The 23,720-nt window shown below is 38.0% G+C and overlaps 1 protein-coding gene across 8 annotated transcripts in view; it reads right to left on the bottom strand.

Moving 5' to 3' along the window:
* Nucleotides 1–10,271: 10,271 nt before the first annotated feature.
* Nucleotides 10,272–23,720, bottom strand: part of arhgap12b (Rho GTPase activating protein 12b) — a 189,526-nt gene continuing 176,077 nt past the window's right edge. For 6 of the 8 annotated variants that reach the window (XM_059971959.1, XM_059971958.1, XM_059971960.1 and 3 more), the window contains 2 exons: nt 14,042–14,147; nt 10,274–11,749 (listed from right to left, as the gene is read on the bottom strand). In XM_059971959.1, the coding sequence (XP_059827942.1) occupies nt 11,572–11,749; nt 14,042–14,147 (284 nt within the window). In that variant the 3' untranslated portion in view covers nt 10,274–11,571. Of the gene's footprint in view, nt 11,750–14,041; nt 14,148–23,720 lie in introns of all 8 variants that reach the window. The other 2 variants (XM_059971961.1, XM_059971966.1) reach the window with 2 other exon arrangements.

Here is a 23,720-nt window from a genome sequence, read left to right as displayed (position 1 = left end):
CTGGAAATCCATGTTCAGAATAATATCTAATAAATGAATCTGAGTTGTACAGTACACCATGTCCATGCCAGCCATTTTGCCCATCTACGGAGAACCCAATTGCCTACACTAGGACTGCATCCTTCTATGCCTTGCCTTTATAAGAGTCTGTCTAAACATCTCTTAAACATAGTTCTGGTCACGAAACAATAGCAAAGATGTGATTAAGCTGCTAGGTAAGATTTAGAGGGATGTTGCTGGGATGGGGAATCCAAAACTAAAGGCATGGGTTTAGGACGAGAGATAGAAGTTTTAAAGTAGAAATGAGAGGCAAGTTTTTCCAGAGGCTGCTGGGTACATGAAATGAGCTGCCAGACGAAGTGGTAGAGGCAGGTACAATTAAAATATATTAAAAAATACTTGCAGATGGATACATGGATAGGATACGACAAAGGGATATGGGGCCAGGGAAAAAGGATTAGCGTAGAGAGGCATTTGAGTCATCATGGAGAAGTCAGGTTACAAGGCCCGTTTCTATGACATATGACTCTGTGACTTCAAGAAAACGTGCCCACAGAATTTACAAAGCTGTGGAGGTGGAATGGGGAGGGGTTCAAGGGGCTTATGTAGTGAACAGCCAAAAAAATATAGCAATGAAAAATTTGAAACTGATAACATCAATGCAGCAAAATATAACAGAAATAGGACTTTCATGAGACAAGTGTAATAACCAATCATTTCTCATTCTGCACAGGAATATGAAATACCTATACCCTCAGAGATACGAGTCCTGAAAAGCTACTGTTAAATGTTCAACATTTTTACACACATCTTTTAGCTAGATAATGAATTATGTGATAGCCAATACCCATCTCAAGGTTAAAGCTATATGGATATTTGAATTCCATGTGAACTAAATCATTATTAGCAAACTTCCCCTTAAGTAAGCAGTAAATAAGTCACATCAATTAATTTTAGACTTTTAAAAGAATCCACAAATTTTAGAAATTTTTGTTTTAGTTTGAAAAGAAAATCAGCACAAATCAGACACAATGGTCAACACAGTACTGATCAACCAACTCAAGTTCAGCAATCATTAATCTGGTTTCACTGCTGGTTCAGACATAATTTTCGGCAGCCCAATTTCAAATTTCCTGCATCGCTGCGATAAACCACCACCACTGTTTTAGTGGTGCCATTAGCAGTATCAGCTGTTGGCATTCTTCTGTGTTCTTCCTTGTCTGGTTCATCCTTGGAAGCAATTTCCAAATGCCTTGAAGGTACCACCTTCATCTGTACAAACAATAGTACGTAAGTATAAACACCATGGGACCACGCAGCCGTCATACCGCTCAGGAAGGAGATGCAATCTGTTTCCTAAAGATGAACATACTTTGATGCAAAAAGTGCAAATCAATCCCAGAACAACAGCAAAGGACCTTGTGAGGATGCTGGAGGAAACAGGTAGACAGGTATCTATATCCACAGTAAAACAAGTCCTATATCAACGTAACCTGAAAGGCTGCTCAGTAAGGAAGAAGCTACTACTCCAAAACCACCATTAAAAAGCCAGACTACGGTTTGCAAGTGCACATGGGGAACAAGGATCTTACTTTTTGGAGAAATGTCCTCTGGTCTGATGAAACAAAATTGAACCATTTGGCCGTAATGACCATTGTTACGTTTGGAGGAAAAAGGGTGAGGCTTGCGAGCCGAAGAACACCATCCCAACTGTGAAGCACGGGGGTGGCAGCATCATGCTGTGGGGATGCTTTGCTGCAGGACGGATTGGTGCACTTCACAAAGTAGATAGCATCATGAGGAAGGGTAATTATGTGGCAAAATTGCTTAAGGACAACAAAGTCAAGGTATTGGAGTGGCCATCACAAAGCCCTGACCTCAATCCGATAGAAAATTCGTGGGCAGAACTGAAAAAGCGTGTGCAAGCAAGGAGGCCTACAAACCTGACTCAGCTACACTAGTTGTGTCTGGTTGAATGGAAAAAATTCCAGCAACTTACTGTGAGAAGCTTGTGGAAGGCTGCCCAAAGCATTTGACCAAAGTTAAACAACTTAAAGGCAATGCTACCAAATACTAACAACGTGTATGTAAACTTCTGACCCACTGGGAAAGTAATGAAAGAAATAGATCATTCTCTCTACTATTATTCTGGCATTTCACATTTTTAAAATAAAGTAGTGATCCTAACTGACCTAAGACAGGGAATGTTTTCTAGGATTAAATGTCAGGAATTGTGAAAAACTGAGTTTAAATGTATTTGGCTAAGATGTATGTAAACTTCTGACTTCTGTAAAAAGGAAAGTTTCTCCAGTTCTTTCCTGATAGTAAATCCAAAAAAAAAGTTGTGTATTAGGAAAACAACGAATGATCGAAAATATTCACAACTAGATAAAATTCTCATAAACTCTGCATCAGCGAGGGTATAGAACTGTCAGTAGAGATGGTGAAGGAACAAGCAAAATTATCTCATGAAGAGTTAGTACTGGATTATCAGTATGTTTACAGTGAAGGATGGCTTCAGTGTTTCAATCAGTGACATGGCATAAAATTTCGTGCGGCATGTGGTGAAAAGCAATTTACAGAGAAGGAAGCAACTACTGAGTGGCAAAATCACCAACAAGGTTATAAAGCATCAAAAGATCGTGTCATTGTGTTGGACTGCTCTAATGATGCTGGAACCCACAGGGGTAAGCTGTTAGTCATCGGCAAAAGTTTAAATCCCAGAGCGTCCAAAGGTATGAAGCAGTTTCTGGTAATATAAAGTGCCAACAAAAAAGGATGGATAACAGCTGGTTGAAGTGGTTTAAACATTACTTTGTTCCCGAAGCAAGAGCTCACTGTAACTGTTGGTCTGGACAAAAATTGTAAGATCATACTGACTTTAGGTAAGTGCTCTGCACATCCAAAAGCAGAACTCTTGGTTAAGGATAATGTTTATGTTATCTACCTGCCACCTAACTGTACATTAGTGGTTGCCAACCAGTCGATCATGATCGACTGGTCAACCTTTGAGACTTTCCCAGTAGATCCCCAAAAAAAACACAAATACATTATGCCTGATAAACATTCTGATGCAAAAGCTAATTTTACCCTTAGAGCGCATATGTGAGTCATTTTTAACCCACACTTAGTTGCTTTCCCTGGTTATTGTGTTTCTCTTTTTCCACTGCCCATCGTCGTGCATCACATGTGTTCTGACATCATGTGATTATTGCGCTGTCTGTCAAATTACCACGGAGCATGAGAGAGCTGAAAAAGTGTTTAAGATAAACAAGCGAACAGGCAAACTGTCCAATGACTAAAGAAAACAACATGTGTGGGTAAAAATGACTCACTTATGCATTCACGACTTAACTAGAAAATTTCTTTTTTTTGTAATTTTTTTATTGAGGTTCATCATCAAACATTTCCATAAGTATATTTCAGATATTGTACATATATATCATATAATATGCCACAAATCTCCACATAATATTTATCTGAGGTATACACGTATAGAAAAGAAAGAACAAGTGAAAGAAGAAAACTATGTATAAGTAGGAAGTGATCTTTTTTTACAATGTATTCATTGATTTGTGAGAATAAAATCAGGCCTATGAGGTGTTATGTAGTTAAACCATTTTTTCCAGTATGAATCAAATTGTTCCAACTTATGATTAACAGATACTGTTATCTTCTCCATTTTGTAAATGACCATTGTAATGTCCATCCATACATTTAAGGTTGGGCTCTCCTGTGATAACTATTTCCTAGTAAGAGTCTTTTTACCAGCCACCAACAGTATATTCATTAAATATTTATCTCTTTTCAACCATTCTTGAGGTATATACCCAAAATATATGGTCTTACTTTCTAAGGGTATTTCACATTTAAAGATGTTTTCTAGGGCACTGTGTATCCCACTCCAATAGTCTTTGATAATGGGGCATTCCCAGAAAATATGATAACAGCTTGCATTTTGATTTCCACAATTTCTCCAGCAAACAGGGTGGTTACTATCATAATGGGATTTCTGAGAGGGTGTAATAAAATACCTTATCAAGTTTTTCCATCTGAACTCCCTCCATTTCTGTGAACTGATACATTTCCATTGATACCTCCATATTATTGTCCATTCTTCCTCAGATATAATTATCCCTCCTTCCTTCTCTCATTTTGTTTTAATGTATGAAGTTGAATGTGTTTTAAGATTTGACAACCCCTTATACATGCTTGAAATGATTCTACTACCGTTATCTGAATTATGTGCTTTTCTAAATAGCTCTATCAAACATGTATTTGCCTTGGTTACATTTTTAACAGTCCTATTAACATATTGTCGCATCTGTAAATACCGATAAAAGTCTTGTTTTTTTGTTTCTCTTTAAGCATTTCAAAACTTAAGTGTTCCTTCTTTCATTATTTTGCAAAGAGCTGTTATTCCTTTAGCTGTCCAGTCCTTAAATCTAGCATCCAGTTTATTTGGTGTAAAATCCAAGTCATATGCACACCATTTAAGAATTGCAATATCTCCCTCTAGTTTATATTCTTTTATAATAGTTTTCCATATTTTAAGAGTCCATTTCACCCATGAGTTATCAATAGTATTTACGTACCTTTGTAGGTTGATATCAGGCAAAATTGTCTGTATGGGGATGGGAAGCACCCGTTCCTCAATGTTTTTCCATTGAGCATCATATGATGGGTTGCACCAACATATCACAGCTCTTAACTGAGCAGCAAAAAAATAATCTCTAAGAGAAGGTACCCCCATACCCCCTTTTCCTTGGCTAATTGCAAAGTTTTGAGATGAACTCTGAGCCTTTTACCTTGCCAAATATATCTTGATAACATCTTGTTCCATTCATTGAATTGTTTTTGATTAATCTCTATTGGTAGGGTCTGAAAGAGATATAATAGTCTGGGCAGTATATTCATTTTAATAGATTCAATCCTTGAACTGAAACTAAAAAAAAGGAATTAGGTTCCATCTTGTTTTATCTTCCTTAATTTTTTTATATATAGGCTGATAATTGCATTCCGATAATTTTGCCAAATCTTTTGGCATAATGTTGCCTAAATATTTGAGACTCTGTTTGCTATGCCCAGGGATATCTACTTTCAATTTCTCTTGGTGGGCTATAGTTATATGAAAGTAATTGGGTCTTATCTATCTTGATCTTGTATCCTGATAATTGACCATGTTGTTCAAAGGATTACATCAATTTAGGTAAAGAGTATGTTGGTTGCCCTAGATAGATCAGAATGTCATCCACGTAACAGGCCAATTTATGCTCTGTCCCTTTAATAGTAATTCCCCTGATATCTTCATTTTGTCTGATGTATTGAGCTAATGGTTCCAGATATAATGTGAGGAGTAGCAGTGACCATGCACAACCCTGTCTCGTGCCCCTTTCTAGGGTAAGACTATTTGATAAATATCCATTGATTTTAATCCTAACAGTAGGGTTGTCACATAGTGCCTGTATAGTTTTAATAATTGTTATGGAAACCAGATCTATGTAAAACTCTGTAAAGAAAATTAACCAAATCAAATGCCTTTTCAGCATCCACGCTTATCACTATTGCTTCAATTTAATTTTTTTGTATATGACCATAATGTGAACTGTCCTTCGTATATTGTCTTGTGTTTGTCATTGTTGTATAAAACCTGTCTGATCATTATGTATCAGTAGGGGTAGAAACTCTTCTAATCGTTTGTCCACGATGGAGGTATATAATCTACAATCTATATTAAGAACAGATATTGGTCTAAATAACTCACATTCCATTTTATCCTTGCCTTCTTTCAGTATAGCTGAGATTATCACTTCCTTCCAGCTGGGTGGCATTTGTGCCTTTTTTAGAGCCCAGTTCAGTGTGGGGGGTGGGGGGTAAGATAAGAATTAATTCATTTTGAAATTCTTTGTACCATTCTGCCGTATACCCATCTGATCCTAACTTGCTTAATTTAAACCTACTAACTGCTGCTTTTAATTCAACTTCAATTATGTTAGCAGTCATCGTTCTATTGTGTTCTTCGCTTAAAGGGGGTAACTCTAGAGAATTCAGGAAGGTGTCAATTTGGGTTATGCTTCCCCCAGAACTTTGGAATATAGAGTTTTGTAAAACACTCAAAAGCTTCTTGAATTTCACTTAGCTTATTTTTTTAAATCATTTTTGTTCTTGGATTCCTAATTCTATGAATTGTATTTCATGCCTTTTTTTGTTTCCATGCCAGTATTTTCATAGACTTAGATCCACTTTCATAATGTCTCTGTTTCGGAAACATTAAATCTTTCCTGATTTCTTGCATAGCCAAACTATTAATTTCATTCCTAATTTTTAAAATTTCTTCTAATGTGTCCTGTGCCAAATTCAATGTTTTTTTTATCTAGTTCCTTCAGCCTATTTTGTAATTCCTGTTTTATTCCTTACTTTTTTCTTAATATGAAGATATTGCTATAAATTTCCCTCTTAAAACAGCCTTCAGAGTATCCCATAGAATGGGAGGTGAAACCTCTCCATTATCATTGGATTCTAAGTAAAGACCAATTTCTTTTTTAGTTTGTTCCTTAAAGTAGGGATCATTGAATAGACTTGAATTTGGTTTCCAAATAGTATTCTTTGGTTGTAGGTCAAAATCAACAGATACATATATAGGTGCATGGTCACTTACATCTATTGTCCCAATTCCACAGGTGTTTTGTCTTTTCCAAATGTTATGAAATAGTCTATTCTTGTATATACAGAAAGGGGGGGCAGAATAATAAGTGTAATCCCTTCTGCTGGGGAAAAGGTCCCTCCATATATCAATTAGACCAACATCCTCAAAAAGTGTATTAACTTTCTTATGTCAGGATTTTGTTTCATAGGTTTTTCTATTGGAAGAGACTAATTTTGGTTGTAATTGTAAATTTAAGTCTCCCCCACATATCAGACATTCCATTACCATAATATTAGTAATTTTCTGAAAGAAGCCAGTATCACTTCCTGGGGGTGCGTATATATTCAATAAAGTAACTGAATTTCCATCTCTTCCCCCTTACCAGAGTATATCTGCCCTCCTTATCTCCCATTTCAAAATTTAGCTTGTTTGAGATGAGAATAGCAACTCCTCTATGTCCTGATTTATATGAGGAGAAAAACAAATTACTGAAGCCCATTCTCTTTAGTTTTCCATGCTCATTATCACTCACGTGAGTTTCCTGTAAATATACTACATGGGCTTGTTCTTTTTTTCATTTTGGATAGAATTCTACTACATTTGATTGGGTTTAACAGCTTATTGACATTAAAAGAAATGAATTTTTCTTTGTCCTTAGCCATGTATTTATCTGTCAATATATCACTAAGAAATTTCTCAGTATAGCACAGACCTCTGCCGAGGGGGCAGTTAACTGAGGAGTATTTGTTAAATTACTCAGTAATTAAGTAATTCTTAATCTGAATTAAGTAATTCAGTAATTCAGATAACGTAATTGCAAAATGCAGTTCATATTAGCATAAAAATTTGATCAACTTTAATCAGTTTTGACTCTGTTATGCTGCTATTTATATTACGTCAGTTATGCAAAAGTTTGATCAGTTGTACTGGTCTTTCTTTCTTTCGAATGTTTTGCCTTTGATAGCGTGAATTCATGTTCAGCATTTCCAATAGTGTGCTAGTAATTAGCATTAATTTTAGTTTTTACTGAAAAGTTAGCGCCTCTCTTTTGATTTAGCTGTTGTATTTTTTTCAGTGTAGCTTGTGCTACATCAAAGTGAACCAATTAGGTTAGATAAGAGTACAAACTGTCGCAAACATCAATATACGGAGCTCGCTGGTGATATCCTGCAAGGTAGCTAGCTAGCATGCCAGAGGTTGTACGAAAGGTGGCGAAAATGTACAAATTCCATCCAGAATGAGAAGAGGAATTTCTATTTGCCTTGGTGAAAGACAAGTGTGTGTATATGTTGTGCCACCAAACACAAGCACTGACTAAAAGAGGGAATCTGAAGCGGCACAACACCAACCACCAGAAATTTAAAGACACCTACCCCCCCAAAGAGCACAATCCATGCCAGGAAAGTTGAGGAGCTGTTATCAGGGTTGAAGGCCCTGCAATTGTTTTTCACAAAACATGCTGCTCAAAATACAGCTGCTATTGAAGCATCATTTTGTGTAAGTCCCCTTTTGGCTAAACACAAGAAGCCTTTTAAAGATGGCGATTTATTCAAGGAAGCAATGGCATTTACCTCAGAGACTTTTTAATGACTTTATAAACAAAAATGACATCAAAACCACAATACGTAATATTGGACAAGTGTTAAAGGACTTGTTATTCTGTGGATATTTTTCACCAGTTTGATGAATCCCTGGATGTAATGCAAACAGCTCAACTTGTTGTATTTGTCAGAATAGCTTTCCAGGATTTTACAACAAAGGACTTTCTCACTCTTTTACACTTAAAGGAGAGAACAAGGTGAGGATATTTACAATGAGTTTAAAAAATGTCCATGAAAATGACATCCCCGTTCATAAACTGGTGGCAATTACTACTGATGGGGCCCCAATAATGCGTGGTGTGTGCTTTGATTTTATAGCACTGTGCCATAATGACCCTGATTTTCCCGACTTCCTGAATTATCACTGTGAGATTCATCAGCAGGCCTTGGCTGGGAAGGTCGTGGACTTTTCTCACGTAATAACACTAGTGGTCAAACTGATAAACTTGATTCAAGCAGAGTGCTCCAGCACTGCTTATTCAAGGCGTTACTGGATGAACTCGATGCCGCTTACGGAGACATACTTCATGCTGATGTTCAGTGGTTGAGTTGCAGCAAAGTGCTGCAACGATTTGTTGACTTGCCCTGAGATCAAGACTTTTCTGTTGACAAGAAACGAGGAGTATGAGGAACTGTCAGATGATTGTGTGGCTACTGGATTTAGGGTTTCTAATAGACCTAATGGCTAAGTTAAACGCACATAGCAACCAGCTCACGGGGAAAGACCGACACCTGCCCCACATCATAAGCACAGTAAATGCGTTTAAGGCCAAGCTCAGTATATGGATTTCAAATTTAAAGAACGGGAGGCTGACACACTTTCCCAACTTGGATAAAATGTTACAGACCATCAAGGAAAAAAAATGCTTTTTGCCTTGAGCAGTACTGTGCTTACCTAGACAAACTTGCAATAGAGTTTGATTGACGTTTAGGGGAGTTAAATGTCATGAAAGATATTGCTGCATTTATTTCAAACCCTTTTCTGCCGATCGATATAGAACAGATAGCAGCCAAATTCCAGCAAGTATTTGGGGGGGGGGAAGTGATATTGAATGGAAATAATTGATTTGCGAAATGACATTGAGCTTAAAGCAAGATCAAGGGACGGGGCTTGTCAGCAGGGAAAAGTTTCCTCATCTCACCACGAGTCCACTAAAAGTCAGTGCCTACTTCGGGTCAACTTATCTGTGAAATTGCATTTTCACAGATGAAAATTATTAAATCTAAGCACGTAAACTGTCTTACTGAGCCAAATTTCAGGGAACTAGCAGAAACTATTCAGCCCCAGTCATCACTCTGAGTGCAACAGTATTTTTATTTATTTATCTTTTGTGTTGAAATAAAATTAAATAATGAATCATAGAATTAAAAGTAGGAAGTATTGTAATATTCTTAAAGAAAGACAGCTATAGCCTGTTTGATATGATAGTTAGTGTTTTCTTGGTTTAATTAATTTGAAAGTTTGACAAATGCATTTTATGTAATTCAAATACAATTAGCCCAAATAAAAGGCCTCAGATTGGAAGTACAATCTGAGCTGTTTTTTCCTCTAAACAATTTAGTAGGCCGATCTTGCCTTTCACTAAGGCCAAGGTAGGGGATCTTGGGTTTAAAAAGGTTGGCGACCACTACTGTACATCATTTGTTCAACCCCTTATCCAACTTGTACATTTACAGGGTGTTTTAAAGGTAGGGTAAGGTGATCATCAAGTGGGTTAGAGGTGTTTGTTTATTTAATCCTAACCCACCATATGATTCGGCAAAATCACTAATCTGGCACTGCACTGGTCTCAAATCATTCTGGATTTGTGGTAGTAAACCCATACCAATAAAGGATGCTAACACTGGAAAATCAAGAGTTCTGTTTGTTACATCAGTATTGATGCAAACTAATTGTCGGTCTTTACATTTATCAATAAAACAAGTGAATTTAGGTTCACAATTCACAACAGTCAGACCTAACTTGCCAGTCCAGTACCAGAACAATCTGCACCTCAAAGCAAATACATTCAGGGTTCTGAAACAAACAGACTGAACAATTGTTTTGAATCATTTTGTTTAATCTTTGATTAGAATATTGTCATACAGCAGTTAGTTTAAAAAAATACATTCAAAAAATTCTGCAGATCATGTGCCCAGAAACAGGTAGTATTCCAATAAAAACCTGTAACACAACCAGTCCACACTTTTAAAATGAGAAAATTCAATTTAGCTTCAAGTGTTTCTGCCTTAATACCCATCAGTGCATACATGATGATTTCTTTAACTGTTAGCACTTATTGTGCAATAAATTGCTAAGCAGATTTTTTTCAAATTTTTGCCTGTACATTTTTAAATAAACAGCTATTGTTGTAGAGCACCTAGAAAGCCAAGCCTACACATTACTTTCCAGTACCATTTGAAATACAAATGGTTAAGATTTGCCCTGCACTGAAATTACCAATAGCTAAAAAGTGCACACAGCTTCTTAGTATACCTAAGAATAGCCCCTTGTGTTGCCTGTCATTAAAATACCCCTAAAAGCTCTTAGTACTGATCTCAGCTGATACACTGACCAGCAATTTTATTACAAGCTGGCAAAATTTGATTAGAAATGTTACTGTATGGAAAACATACTTTGTTAAGGAACTATACACAGACTATATTATACAGTTTGGCTGAGGACATGTTATTTTAACATATATTCTTTGTTCATCTATACATCACTAGTATTTCAAACACTGGATGTGATCATAACCCCTGTTTTAACAGCCAGCTGAAGGTACAGCAAGTGCAGGATTGTTTTCTGTCCATATTCAACCAGGAAAAAGAAAATCAGCATTTAACAATTGAGCTTTTGCCTTTCGAGTAAACCTATAAAAAATAAATTACACAATATCTGGCCAATGCTTCAGTAAGGACTCAAGAGCAATATACAGTATTAGGATTTCTGCTACATCAAACAGCAGGAAAGGCTGAATGTGAGGACTGCCAACTATATGCAGGAAATGGAAATCTCCTAAAAATACGTACACACGCATGAAAGAGTACTGCTAAGTCTCTCAGGCAAATATTGTTGCAAAAGAGCCCAGTGTATGTAACTATCATATACTTATATCTTCACTCTTTGTCATAACCAGGTCACATGCACTCTTGCATGTCTGTATTACATCTTAAGCAAAACACCTGCTTTCAAGAATGATAACCATTTAAAAAAAAACTACAGTTCATTTTTAAAAAACAGTGGAAAACAAGTGCAAAGTTTACCATTTTTCTGGTCAACTCAAAATACAAAAAAAAACACTTAAGGGTTTTGGTAGATGTTCTTTCCTTTTGCAGTGTATTTCAACTGCGTCCAAATATGGTCTCAATTTCTGTTAAGATCAATTCCACAATCTGATTCTGATATACCATGTGCACTGCAATATTGTTCACCTCTTTCTCAGGCCTGAGGAGAGTTGGCCCAAATACTATGGCAACACTCTGAGTAGTCATTCGGTTTAGCTCACCACAAGCAATGACCCTAGAAAGATATAATAATATTGTTTAATCATGTAGTATCACCATCGACATACTTAAAAACGTTCTCGTTATAGAAAATTCTATCTCACTTAAATGGATAAAACAGAATACCCAATTTACTGATATAGAGCAAGAACACCCAAAATATCATCCTTTGTACTTCAGATGTCTGTCAACCTGTTATGACACTCCACTTACTTGCTCTTTTGTTTTATTGTTTAATCCCAAACTTCATGATGGAAGTAGATGGCATTGAGAAAATCATCTGGATGTAGCTTGATCAATATTTTTTTCTTTATTTTTGTTCTGATAATCTTTATGGTAATCTTATAGTAATATTTAAGATATTCTACCTATCTGTCTGAAATTTTGCATAATTGAATTGAATTGACTTTATTACTCCATATACATGGAGTAAAATGGTTGTTACGTCTCCATCAAAATGTGCAATGTGCAATTTATAGTAAATTATAATAAATAGTACGTACAACAGGACAGCCAATATAACAATGAAATACAGCTGTATCAGCATGAATTAATCAGTCTGATGGCCTGGTGGAAGAAGCTGTTCCAGAGCCTGTTGGTCCTGGCTTTTATGCTGTGGTACCATTTCCTGGATGGTAGCAACTGGAACACTGTGACTGGGGTGACTCAAGTCCCCAATGATCCTTCGGGCCCTTTTTACACACACCTGTCTTTGTAAATGTCCTGAATAGTGAGAAGTTCACATCTACAGATGCACTGGGGTGTTCGCACCACTCTCTGCTCTCTTTTAAGACAGCATTTAAGACTCATGATTGCATCATAGCATTTTGGTGCTTCATTCTACATGAAAGACATACTTCCAGTGACCTATTATGGCTCAAAGTTAACATGGATATGGGGCAGAAAAATTATTTCACTTGATGTTTCTTAAGAAACAATGAATATATGAGTAGCAAATATAAGAACTGGAGCAGACCATCAGCAACACTGAACACATTAGTGATTAACACATAACAATTGTTGGATGAGCTAATGACTGAATGAATGTTAATACTATGCTAGCTTTTGCAAAAATAATGGCATTCGTTATTAAGACCCAAACTAACAAGCAATTTGTAACATGACAACAATAGTGAATTGTGAATTACATGTGCTGCTGTACACCTTGCACTGTTCACCTTTAACACCTATTGTATGCAATTAGGGTCACCTTATTACAGGAGAGATGTGGAGGGTTTGTAAAGGGTACCGAAGAGGTCTGCCAGGAAGTTGCCTGGATTAAAGTATGAACAACAAGGAGAGATTCAACAAACTTCAGCTGCTTTCTCTGGAGAGATGGAGATTCAGGAGAGACCTGATAGAAGTTTATAAGGTTACAAAAGGCATATGTATTGGCGAGAAGTTTTAACGGGATTTGCGGTATACAAAGTGGAAGGTGCCTGGAACAGGCTGCTGGTGGGTAATGCAGGAAACAGATATGACAGTGATTTTAGATACATGTACAGATACACGAGGGATTTGGCTCATGTTCAAGCAGAAGAGATTTAAGCTTAATTTTGCATTGTGTTTTATACAGACATTGTGACCTGTAGGGTTTATTCCTGTGCTGTCCAGTTCTATGTTCTATCTTGCATTTAGTCTCTGATCTTTATGGTCAAATTAATTGCAATTAAAATTACCACAGTTTGATACTTTATGGACTATCCTATTTACAATGAGATAGCAGATAACCAATGCAATTTAATGTCTCAAAAACCAAGTGGAAAAAAAAGGTACCTTATTCCTTCAAATTGTTAAAAAGTTAAATTTAAGAAAAACTTCATTTTTTAATATTTTAATCCACCTGTTCTTCCCTTTCTTTTTTTCTGTTCCTGATTTGAACTTAATTTACAACCACTGATTCATCCTCTGAGAAAGGTCTTTCTATTTGGTCATTAGTTTAATTGGTTAAGGCTATATAATGTTCAGATTGTTTCTCACCAATATAACAAATGCCTAAGTGGTCTTGCTGCATTGCATTGCAACTTGAAATTCAATACTATGGGGGTAATTTTTTTAAAATCATTTAAAAATACAGGAATGTTTAAAAAATGGGGTACAATATGCCCAATTTAGCTAAAATGTTGCAGACTTCTTGACACTGATATTTGCAATTTAATAAAATATTAAGCAAATTATTTTAATTATAAAATCTTAAGAGATGGAAATTTCAGTCCCAAATTACCAGGCAAAGTCAACCACAATGGAAGTACATCTGATATTCCTTTGATCAGAGCAATATTCAACTGATCATTTAATTCAGACTTACTTCACAAGATGCTTGAACAGAACTTGCATCGTGTCATGGTTTGGTTTAGGTAGTTGTCTAACTAGTTCTTTAATACCCTGAATGCGGAGCTTGTAGTCTGGAGATTCTGAAATACATTAGATATAATTGATTAATACAAGAGATTCTGTAATGCTGGAAATCCAGAGCTATACACACACACACAAAATGTTGGAGGAACATAGCAGGTCAGGCAGCATCTATGGAATTGAATACACAGTCAACATTGCTGGCTGTTTAATTGATTATATATAATTGGTTTTATGTTTGTCATTAAATACACTAAAATAATCATCTATAAATAATACAAAACTCTTAATCACAATTTATTCAATTAATTCAGAATTATATTAAAGAAATAGTGGGTTTTCACATTTTGGAATCAATGTCATTCAAATATTTCTTATTCCTTAGATGACACAATTGTTTATTGGAATTGGTTTATAATGATTAATTGTCAAACATACATGAATACAGCTAAACACAAATCTTCGCTGACGATCAACACTGGCGCACCTTGGGGTGTGTGCTTAGCCCACTGCTCTACTCTCTATTTACAGATGACAGTAGCTCAAATACCATCTATAAATTTACTGACGATACAACCATTGTTGGGAGAATCTCAGGTGGTGGTGAGGGGGCATACAGGAGTGAGATATGCCAACTAGTGGAATGGTGCCGCAGCAACAACCTGGCACTCAACATCAGTAAGATGAAAGAGCTGATTGAGGACTTCAGGAAGTGTAAGATGAAGGAACACACACCAATCCTCATAGAGGGATCAGAAGTGGAGAGAGTGAGCAGTTTCAAGTTCCTGAGTGTCAAGATCTCTGAGGATCTAACCTGGTCACAACACATCAGTGTAGTTATAAAGAAGACAAGACAGCAACTACACTTTATTAGGAGTTTGAAGCGATTTGGCATGTCAACAAATACACTCAAAAACTTCTATAGTTGTACCGTGGAGAGCATTCTGACAGGCTTCATCACTGTCTGGTATGGAGGGGCTACTGTACAGGACTGAAAGAAGCTGCAGAAGGTTGTAAATCTAGTCAGCCTCATCTCGGGCACTAGCCTACAAAGTACCCAGGACATCTTCAGGGAGTGGTGTCTCAGAAAGGCAGCTTCCATTATTAAGGACCTCCAGCACCCAGAGCATGCCCTTTTCTCAATGTTACCATCAGATTGGAGGTACAGAAGCCTGAAGGCACACACTCAGCGATTCAGGAACAGCTTCTTCCCCTCTGCCATCCAATTCCTAAACGAACTTTGAAGCTTTGGACACTACCTCACTTTGTTAATATACAGTATTTCTGTTTTTGCACATTTTTAAATAATTTATTCAATATATGTAACTGCTGCTGCTAAGTTAACAAATTTCACGTCACATGCCGGTGATAATAGACCCGATTCCAATTACTCTGGAGCCAAGATGCAAAATACAGTACTAACAGGCACACACAGCACAAGGCACATATAAGATGGCAAGCATATAAGATATCAGTAAAATACAGTCATACAAAAAAATATATAGCCCAAGACCCTGAGTCTGTGAATGTTGCAGCAAAAACTGGGAGCAGGCAGCACAGACTCCAACTTGGGTAGCCAGCCACAGTGCCTCTGATGGAGCACACTGACTCCGATGCCTCTTTGCTGGTTCGCTGTAAACAGGCAGCACTGTAGCTTGAGGCCTGGTCCTCACTATGACCAAGGCCATTCAGCTCCCCTGCTATGCGCCAATCAGTGAATCAGACTTACAGCATTCTGCATTAACAATGTCCAATGGGGTCTTGTGATCACAAGAAAAGCAACTGGGACAATCACTTGCTATTAAGACTGCACACTGCCTTCGCACACCGATTCCTCTGATGCCTGACGGAGGCAACAACATGATCTGCACCAAGTCGAATTCCTTCAGCTTCTCCATCAACAAGCAACTCGCTGAAAGGGTCGTACTTTAATTTCTTAATGTCTAGCAGGGTCTTGCGATCATAAAAACCATGTTCATAAAAGACAATAACACATCTGGTTGGCCCAAAGAAGCCATTTTACCAGAAATCACATGATACAATGAAAAGCTCGACTTGCACATTGCTCAGACAGTAAATCATTACACAGTGCATTAAAGGTAGAACATGGTAAAACACGAACAATGCAAGTGTAAAAACTACAGAGGAAGTACAGTGCAGAATCATAAGGTAAACGGTAAAGTCAAGAGACCATCTTATCATACTGGGGAACCATTCAGTAGTCTTATAAGCTGTCCTTGAGCCTATATTATGTGCTTTCAGGCTTTTGTATCTTCTGTTTCATGGAAGACAGGAGGAGAGAATTTACAGGGTGGGTCTGGCTGCCTTACTATGGTAGTGAGAAGTATAGACAGAGATCACGGAGGTGAGGCTGTTTCTGTGTCCACAGCTTTCTGCAGTTTCTTGTGGTCACTGCCAAAACAGACAGCTGTTATGCATCCAGATAGTTCGCTTTCTATGGTGCATCAATAAAAATAGGTAAGGTGTTTTTGCCTTCAAGAGTTTAATAATTGAAAGCATAGTAAATTGTATCAATCCAAAACATCAGTGACTTCTCTCTCCACAGATATGACTGTTAGTTTTGCAATTTCTGCATTTTCAGCTTCCAATGAAAATATGCTAGCCTCTATATTTTATATTGTAAACTGCTTGCAGGCTAAATAGTAGTAAAGATAAGAAAGTAAAAATTGATTGTAGTTGTTCCAAGTTCATTCTCATTAGAGATTGGATGGTTAACATTTATTGTATTTGAATCACTGTTCCTGGGAAGTGGCGGAAGAAGCTGGCTCTGATCAAACTAATGTTGATGTGCAAAAAAAAAAGTCTCCAATATGTGTGTACAAGTACAATGTCAAAAGAACAAAACATTAACACACAAATGCTGGGGGAGCTCAACAGGTCAGGCTGCATTTATGGAGGAAAATGAACAGTTGACATTTCGGGCTAACACCTTTCATCAGGAGTAAGGATCATCAAAGATCTTGGCCTAAAATGTTTATTGTTCATTTCACTCCAAAGATGCTGCCTGATCTTCTGCGTTCTCCCAGCATTTGATCAAGATTTCTAGCATCACAAAAAATTAAAAAACGTTGGAGAATGCAACACATGCCATCTTCTGGCTGAACTGTGCACTACAAGCTGCTGGAAAAAAAAAGGCAAACTGCATTAACATTTTATTTTTGTTATTTAGAGACAGAACACGGTAATAGGCCCTTCTGGTCCATTGGGTCTGTGCCATCCAATTACACCTGTGACCAATTAATCTACTAACCCATACATACTTGAAAACTATGAGGAAACTGGAGCACACTGAGGACAGCACTGGGGCTGCAAGAAGAATGTATAAACTCCTTACAGACAACAGCGGAATGGAACCCAGGTTGCTGGCACTATAATTGTGTTATGCTAACCACTATGCTACGAACAGAAACAGACCAATCTGTTATCTTCCCAAAAACAATTTGTTTCACTAGTTAAAGTGAAAATTTTAAAGATTACTATAATGTTTTGATCCTTTGTGTCTGAGTGCGTCAAGAACAAATAAATCAATCAATATAACCAATAGCACAGTGATGGAGCCAGTTGAGCTGCTGCCCCATAGTTGGCGTTCAGTCCTGATGTCTTGTGCTACTTGCGTGGAATTTGCATGTTCTCCATGCTCCAGTTGTTCTAGTTTTCTCCCGCATCTTAAAAAATGTGCATGTTAGTAGATGAACTGACTACTACAATTTGCCCTAGTTTGTTAGGTGGTAAAATTTGGGAGCTGGTCCTGGTGGGAAAATAAGACTAACATTTAATCAGATCTTTTTTGCTTTCTTTATCCAGCTTGATTCTAAATCAACCCAGTATTTTTCTCTATCCTTCAACCATATTGGATAAGACAGAACAAGATCTCCATTGTCTTGAATGGTAACTTGCAGCAATCTGCAGTTCAAAATTTCCCAAGTAGAAAACCGAAAAAAGTCCAATAAATGAAGCACAATGAGATGTTATTCTCTAATAAATTATGGGACATTACTTACAATTAAAGAATAATAAGCATTTATAGTAGACCTGAAATCCCATCCTTCTTTACGATTTATGTCAATGATTTAGATGAGGGCATTGAAAACTATATCAGCAAGTTTGCTGACGATACTAAACTGGGTGGCAGTGTGACATGCGAAGAGGACGTTAGGAGAATACAGGGAGACTTGGATAGGCTGGGTGAGTGGGCAGATACTTGGCAGATGTCATTCAATGTGAATAAATGTGAAGTTATCCACTTTGGAAGCTGGAACAAGAGGGCAGAGTATTGTCTGAACGGTGTCGAGTTAGGTAAGGGAGAAATGCAAAGAGACCTAGGAGTCCTAGTTCACCAGTCAACGAAAGTGAATGAGCAAGTGCAACAGGCAGTGAAGAGGGCAAATGGAATGTTAGCCTTTGTTACAAGGGGAATTGAATACAAGAGCAAGGATGTTCTTTTGCATTTGTACAGGGCCCTGGTGAGACCACACCTGGAATATTGTGTACAGTTTTGGTCTCCAGGTTTAAGGAAGGACATTCTGGCAATTGAGGAAGTGCAGCGTAGATTCACTAGATTGATTCCTGGGATGGCAGGGCTGTCTTACGCAGAGAGATTGGAGAGATTGGGCTTGTACACGCTGGAATTGAGGAGATTGAGAGGGGATCTGATTGAAACGTTTAAGATAATTAAAGGATTTGATACGATTGAGGCAGGAAATATGTTCCAGATGTTGGGAGAGTCCAGTACCAGAGGGCATGGATTGAGAATAAGAGGTCAGTTATTTAAAACAGAGTTGAGGAAGAGCTTCTTCTCCCAGAGAGTTGTGGAGGTATGGAATGCACTGCCTCGGAAGACGGTGGAGGCCAATTCTCTGGATGCTTTCAAGAAGGAGCTGGATAGATATCTGATGGATAGGGGAATCAAGGGATATGGGGACAAGGCAGGGACTGGGTATTGATAGTGAATGATCAGCCATGATCTCAGAATGACGGTGCAGACTCGAGGGGCCGAATGGTCTACTTCTGCACCTATTGTCTACTGTCTATTGTTTACATATTTATCCATAACCCATTGTGGAATAAAGAGTGAAAGCAGTAATACAAACCATGTGCACTGATTTTCTTTACTGGGATGAAAATATGGATGGGGGGATTATTAAGTTTGCAGATCTGGCACAAAAATTGAAAGTGATGCACAAGTTGATAGGGTAGTTAGGTAGTGATCTCTGGATTACTCCCAGTACCACATGCTAGTCAGGGCAGGGTTTCAGATTTATGGACCACTAGGATCTCTTCTGCGGAAGGTATGATCTATTAAAAAAAAAGGATGGGTTACAGTTAAACCCGAGGGGGACTAATATCCTAGCAGGTCAGTTTGCTAGAGCATTTGGGGAAGGAACTGGATTGATATGGCAATTGGTATACAACTCGATGCATTGTGTAGTGAGACAATGAGGAAATACAGTTGATAGGGCAACATTGGATGGGTTGAAGTGTAACATGAAGACAAAATGACAAAGGGGGACAAATACAGAACTGAAAATGGTATATTTGAATGCACACAGTATATGGAATAAGGCATAATTACAGATTGGCAGGAATTACATTATGAGCATCACTGAGTTGTGGCTGTAAGGTAGGGAGCTTAACATCAAGATACACCTTCTGTAGAAAGCACAAGCAGATGGGGGTGGGATCAGTCTGTTGGTAAAAAAATAAAATAAAATCCTTATAAAGATGTGACTTAGGACTGGACGATGTAGAATCCTTGTGGATAGAATTAAGAAAATGCAAGGAAAAAAAATACTCTAATGGGACTAATATACAGACCCCTGAACTATAGCCAGGATGTGGGATACAAATTACAGCAGGAAATAGAAAAGGCATGTAATATGGAGAATGTTATGATTGTCACGGGGATTTCAATAAGCATGTAGATTTGGAAAATCAGGTTGATGTCAGATTCCAAGAGAGAAAACTTGTAGAATGCCTATGAGCAGCTTGTGGTTGAGGCCATTAGGGGAAAGGCAATACTGGATTGGGTGTTGTGTAATGAACCAGATTTGATGAGATACTGTAAGGTAAAGGAACCCTTAGGAGGCAGTATTCCTAATATGACAGAATTTATCCTCCAGATTGAGAGGGAGAAAATAAATTCAGATATATCAGTATTACAGTGGAATAAAGAAAATTATAGAGGCATGAGAGAGAAGTTGGCCAAAGTTAATTGGAAGGGACACTTGCAGGGATGATGATAAATGATGACAGAACACAATGGCTGGAGTTTCTGGGGAAAATTCGGAAAATGCAGGATAGATACATCATAAAGATGAAGGAGTATTGTCAAGGGAGGATGAGACAACTGTGGCTGACAATGGAAGCCAAAGTCAGCACGAAAACACAAGAGGACATAAAATACAGCCAAAATTAGTGGGAAGTTAGAGGATTGGGAAGCTTTTAAAAACCAACAGTTGAGAACTTGAACAAAAAGCATAAAGAGAAAAAAGATGAAATATAAAGGTAAGCTAGCCAATAATATCAAGAGGAATCAAAAATATTTTTCAGACATAGTGCGAGTTAAAGAAAAGCATGAATGGATATTGGACTGGTAGAAAATGAGCAGTAGTAATGAGGCACAAAGAAATAGTGGACAAACTTAAGTATTTTGTGTTAGTTTTCACTGTGGAAAACACGTGGTATGTCAAAATTGTCAGGGGGGCATTAAGTGTATTTGCTATCACTAAGGAGAAGGTGCTTGGGAAGTTGAAATGCCTGAAGGTAGGTAAGTCACCTGGAGCAAATGACCACAACCCGGGGTTCTGAAAAAGATAGCTGAAAAGATTCTGGAGGCATTAGTAATAATCTTTAAAGAATCACTAGATTCTGGAATGGTTCCGGAGAACTGGAAAATTGCAAATGTCACTCCACGCTTTAAGAAGGGTGGGAAGTGGAAGGAAGGAAATTATAGGCCAGTAGCTTAACTTCATTATTAAAGATGAGGTTTCAGGGTACTTGGGAGGTGCATGATTATGTGCCACACATGAGGCTACTTAACAAAATAAGGGTCCATGATATTATCATTAAGATATTAGCATGAATAGAAGATTGGTTGACTGGCAGAAGGCAAAAAGAGACAGATTAAGGGGACCTATTCTGATTGGCTGATGGTGACTAGTGCTGTTTTGTATTGGGAGCACACTTCTTTTCACATTATATGTCAATGATCTGGATGACAGAATTAATAGCTTTGCGGTCAAGTTTGCAGACGATAGGGAGATAGGTGGAGGGGCAGGTAGTGTTGAGGAAAGTAGGGAGTCTGCAGAAGGATTTGAATAGATTGGGAAACATAAGATATAGGAGCAGAAGTACGCCATTCAGCCCATCAAGTCTGCTCTGCCATTCAATCACGACTGATCCAACTCTTCCAGTCACCCCCACTCCCCTGCTTGCTTTCCATACCCTTTGATGCCCTGGCTGATCAAGAACCCATCTATCTCTGCCTTAAATGAACCCAATAACTTGGCCTCTGCAGCTACTCGTGGCAACAAACTCCATAGATTTACCACCCTGACTAAAATAATTTCTCCACACCTCTGTTCTAAATGGACATCTTTCCATCCTGAAGTCGTGCCCTCTTGTCATAGACTCCCCTACCATGGGAAATAACTTCGCCATATCCAATCTGTTCAAGCCTTTTAACATTTAGAATGCTTCTATGAGATCCCCCCTCATTTTTCTGAACTCCAGGAAATACAGCCCAAGAGTTGCCAGATATTCCTCATACGGTAACCCTTTATTCCTGGAATCATTCTCGTGAATCTTCTCTGAACCCTCTTCAATGTCAGTATAAACTTTCTAAAATCAGGAGCCCAAAACTGCACACAATTAAATGTGGTCTCAAGAGTGCCTTATAGAGCCTCAGCATCATATCCCTGAATAGGCAAAGAAGTGCAGGGAAGTATATGGTCATGCACTTTGGTAGAAGGAATAAAGGCATAGACTATTTGCTAAATGGGTAGAAAATTCAAAAATCAGAGGTGCAGAGGGACTTGAGAGTCCTTGTGCAGGATTCCTTACGAGTTAACTTGCAGGTTGTGTTGGTGGTAAGAAAGACGAATGCAATTTTAGTACTCCATTCATGTGGACTAGAATATAAGACCTTAAGACATACAACCATAGAACGAAAGAATAGAAGCCGGCCATTCGGCCCATCGAGTCTGCTCCACCATTTTATCATGAGCTGATCCATTCTCCCATTTAGTCCCACTCTCCCACCTTCTCAGCATAACCTTTGATGCCCTGGCTACTCAGATACCTAAAAATCTCTGACTTAAATACACCCAAAGACATAGAAGCAGAACTAGGCCATTTGGCCCATCAAGTCTGTTCTGCTGTTCCATCATGGCTGATTTATTATGCCTCTCAAACCCATTCTCCTGCCTTCTTATCTTGACTGATCAAGAATCTATCAACCTCCTCTTTAAATATACTCAGTGAATTGGCCTCCAGAGCTGTGACAATGAATTTCACAGATTCACTACCATCTAGCTAAAAAAATTCCTCATCTTTGTTCTAAAGGAATGCCCCTCTATTCTGAGGCTGTGTACTATGGTCCTAGACTCACCCACTATAGGAAACATACACTCCACATCAACTCTACCTAGGCTTTTCAATATTTGATAGGATTCAATCAGATCCCCCTTCGTTCTTCTAAACTCCAGCGAGTACAGGCCTGGAGACATCACAGGCTTCTCATGTGTAAACCATTTCATCCCTGGAATCAAATATAAGAGCAAGGATGTGATATTGTGGCTTCATAAGGCATTGCTCAGATTACACTTGAGTACTGTGAGTTTTGGACCCGTTATCCAATAAAGATGTGCTGGCTTGGAGAGAAACCAGAAGAGGTTCACATGAATGATTCTGGAATGAAAAGGTTAATGCACAAGGTCTGCTTGATGGCTCTGGGCCTTAACTCACTGGAGTTTAATAAAATATGGAGGGTTGCGGAGCAAGGGAGGAAATCTTACCGAATTTTGAAACTGCTAAATAGAGTGGATATGGGGAGGACATTTCTTATAGTGGCTGAGTCCAGAACCAGAGTGCAGAGTCTCAGAATAAAACAGATTGAGAAGGAATATCTTCTCATGGTGGTGAATCTGTGGAATTCATTGCCACAGACAGCTGTGGAGGTTAAGTCATTGAGCATATTTAAATTGGCAGTTTATAGGTTCTTGCTTAGTCAGGCTGTCAAAGGTTATGGGCAAAATGCAGGAGAATGGGGCTGAGAGGGATAATAAATCAGCCATGATGGAACGGCAGAGCAGACTCAATGAGCCAAATGGTCTAATTCTGCTCTCATGGTCTTAAGGAATTACTTGGGTAGGCTTGCCTTTTGATGTGAGGCATTGAGTTCAAGAGTCAGGAAGCTATGGCTCAGTTTTATAAAACTCTGGTTATGTTGTACCTGCAGTACTGTAACCCATTCCTTAGACAGCATGCAGAAAAAGTTTACAAGGATGTTACCTAGATTAGAAACCACATGCTATAGAAGTAGCAGCATAAACTTGAGGTTGTTTTTTCTGGAGCATGGAAGACCTATTAGAAGTTTGTAAAATTATAAGAGG

Source organism: Hypanus sabinus, chromosome 6, assembly GCF_030144855.1.
Source record: "Hypanus sabinus isolate sHypSab1 chromosome 6, sHypSab1.hap1, whole genome shotgun sequence".
Lineage (NCBI taxonomy): Eukaryota > Metazoa > Chordata > Chondrichthyes > Myliobatiformes > Dasyatidae > Hypanus > Hypanus sabinus.
The sequence above is the reverse complement of the archived record's forward strand: the minus strand, read 5'-3'. Positions and strand labels throughout refer to the sequence as shown.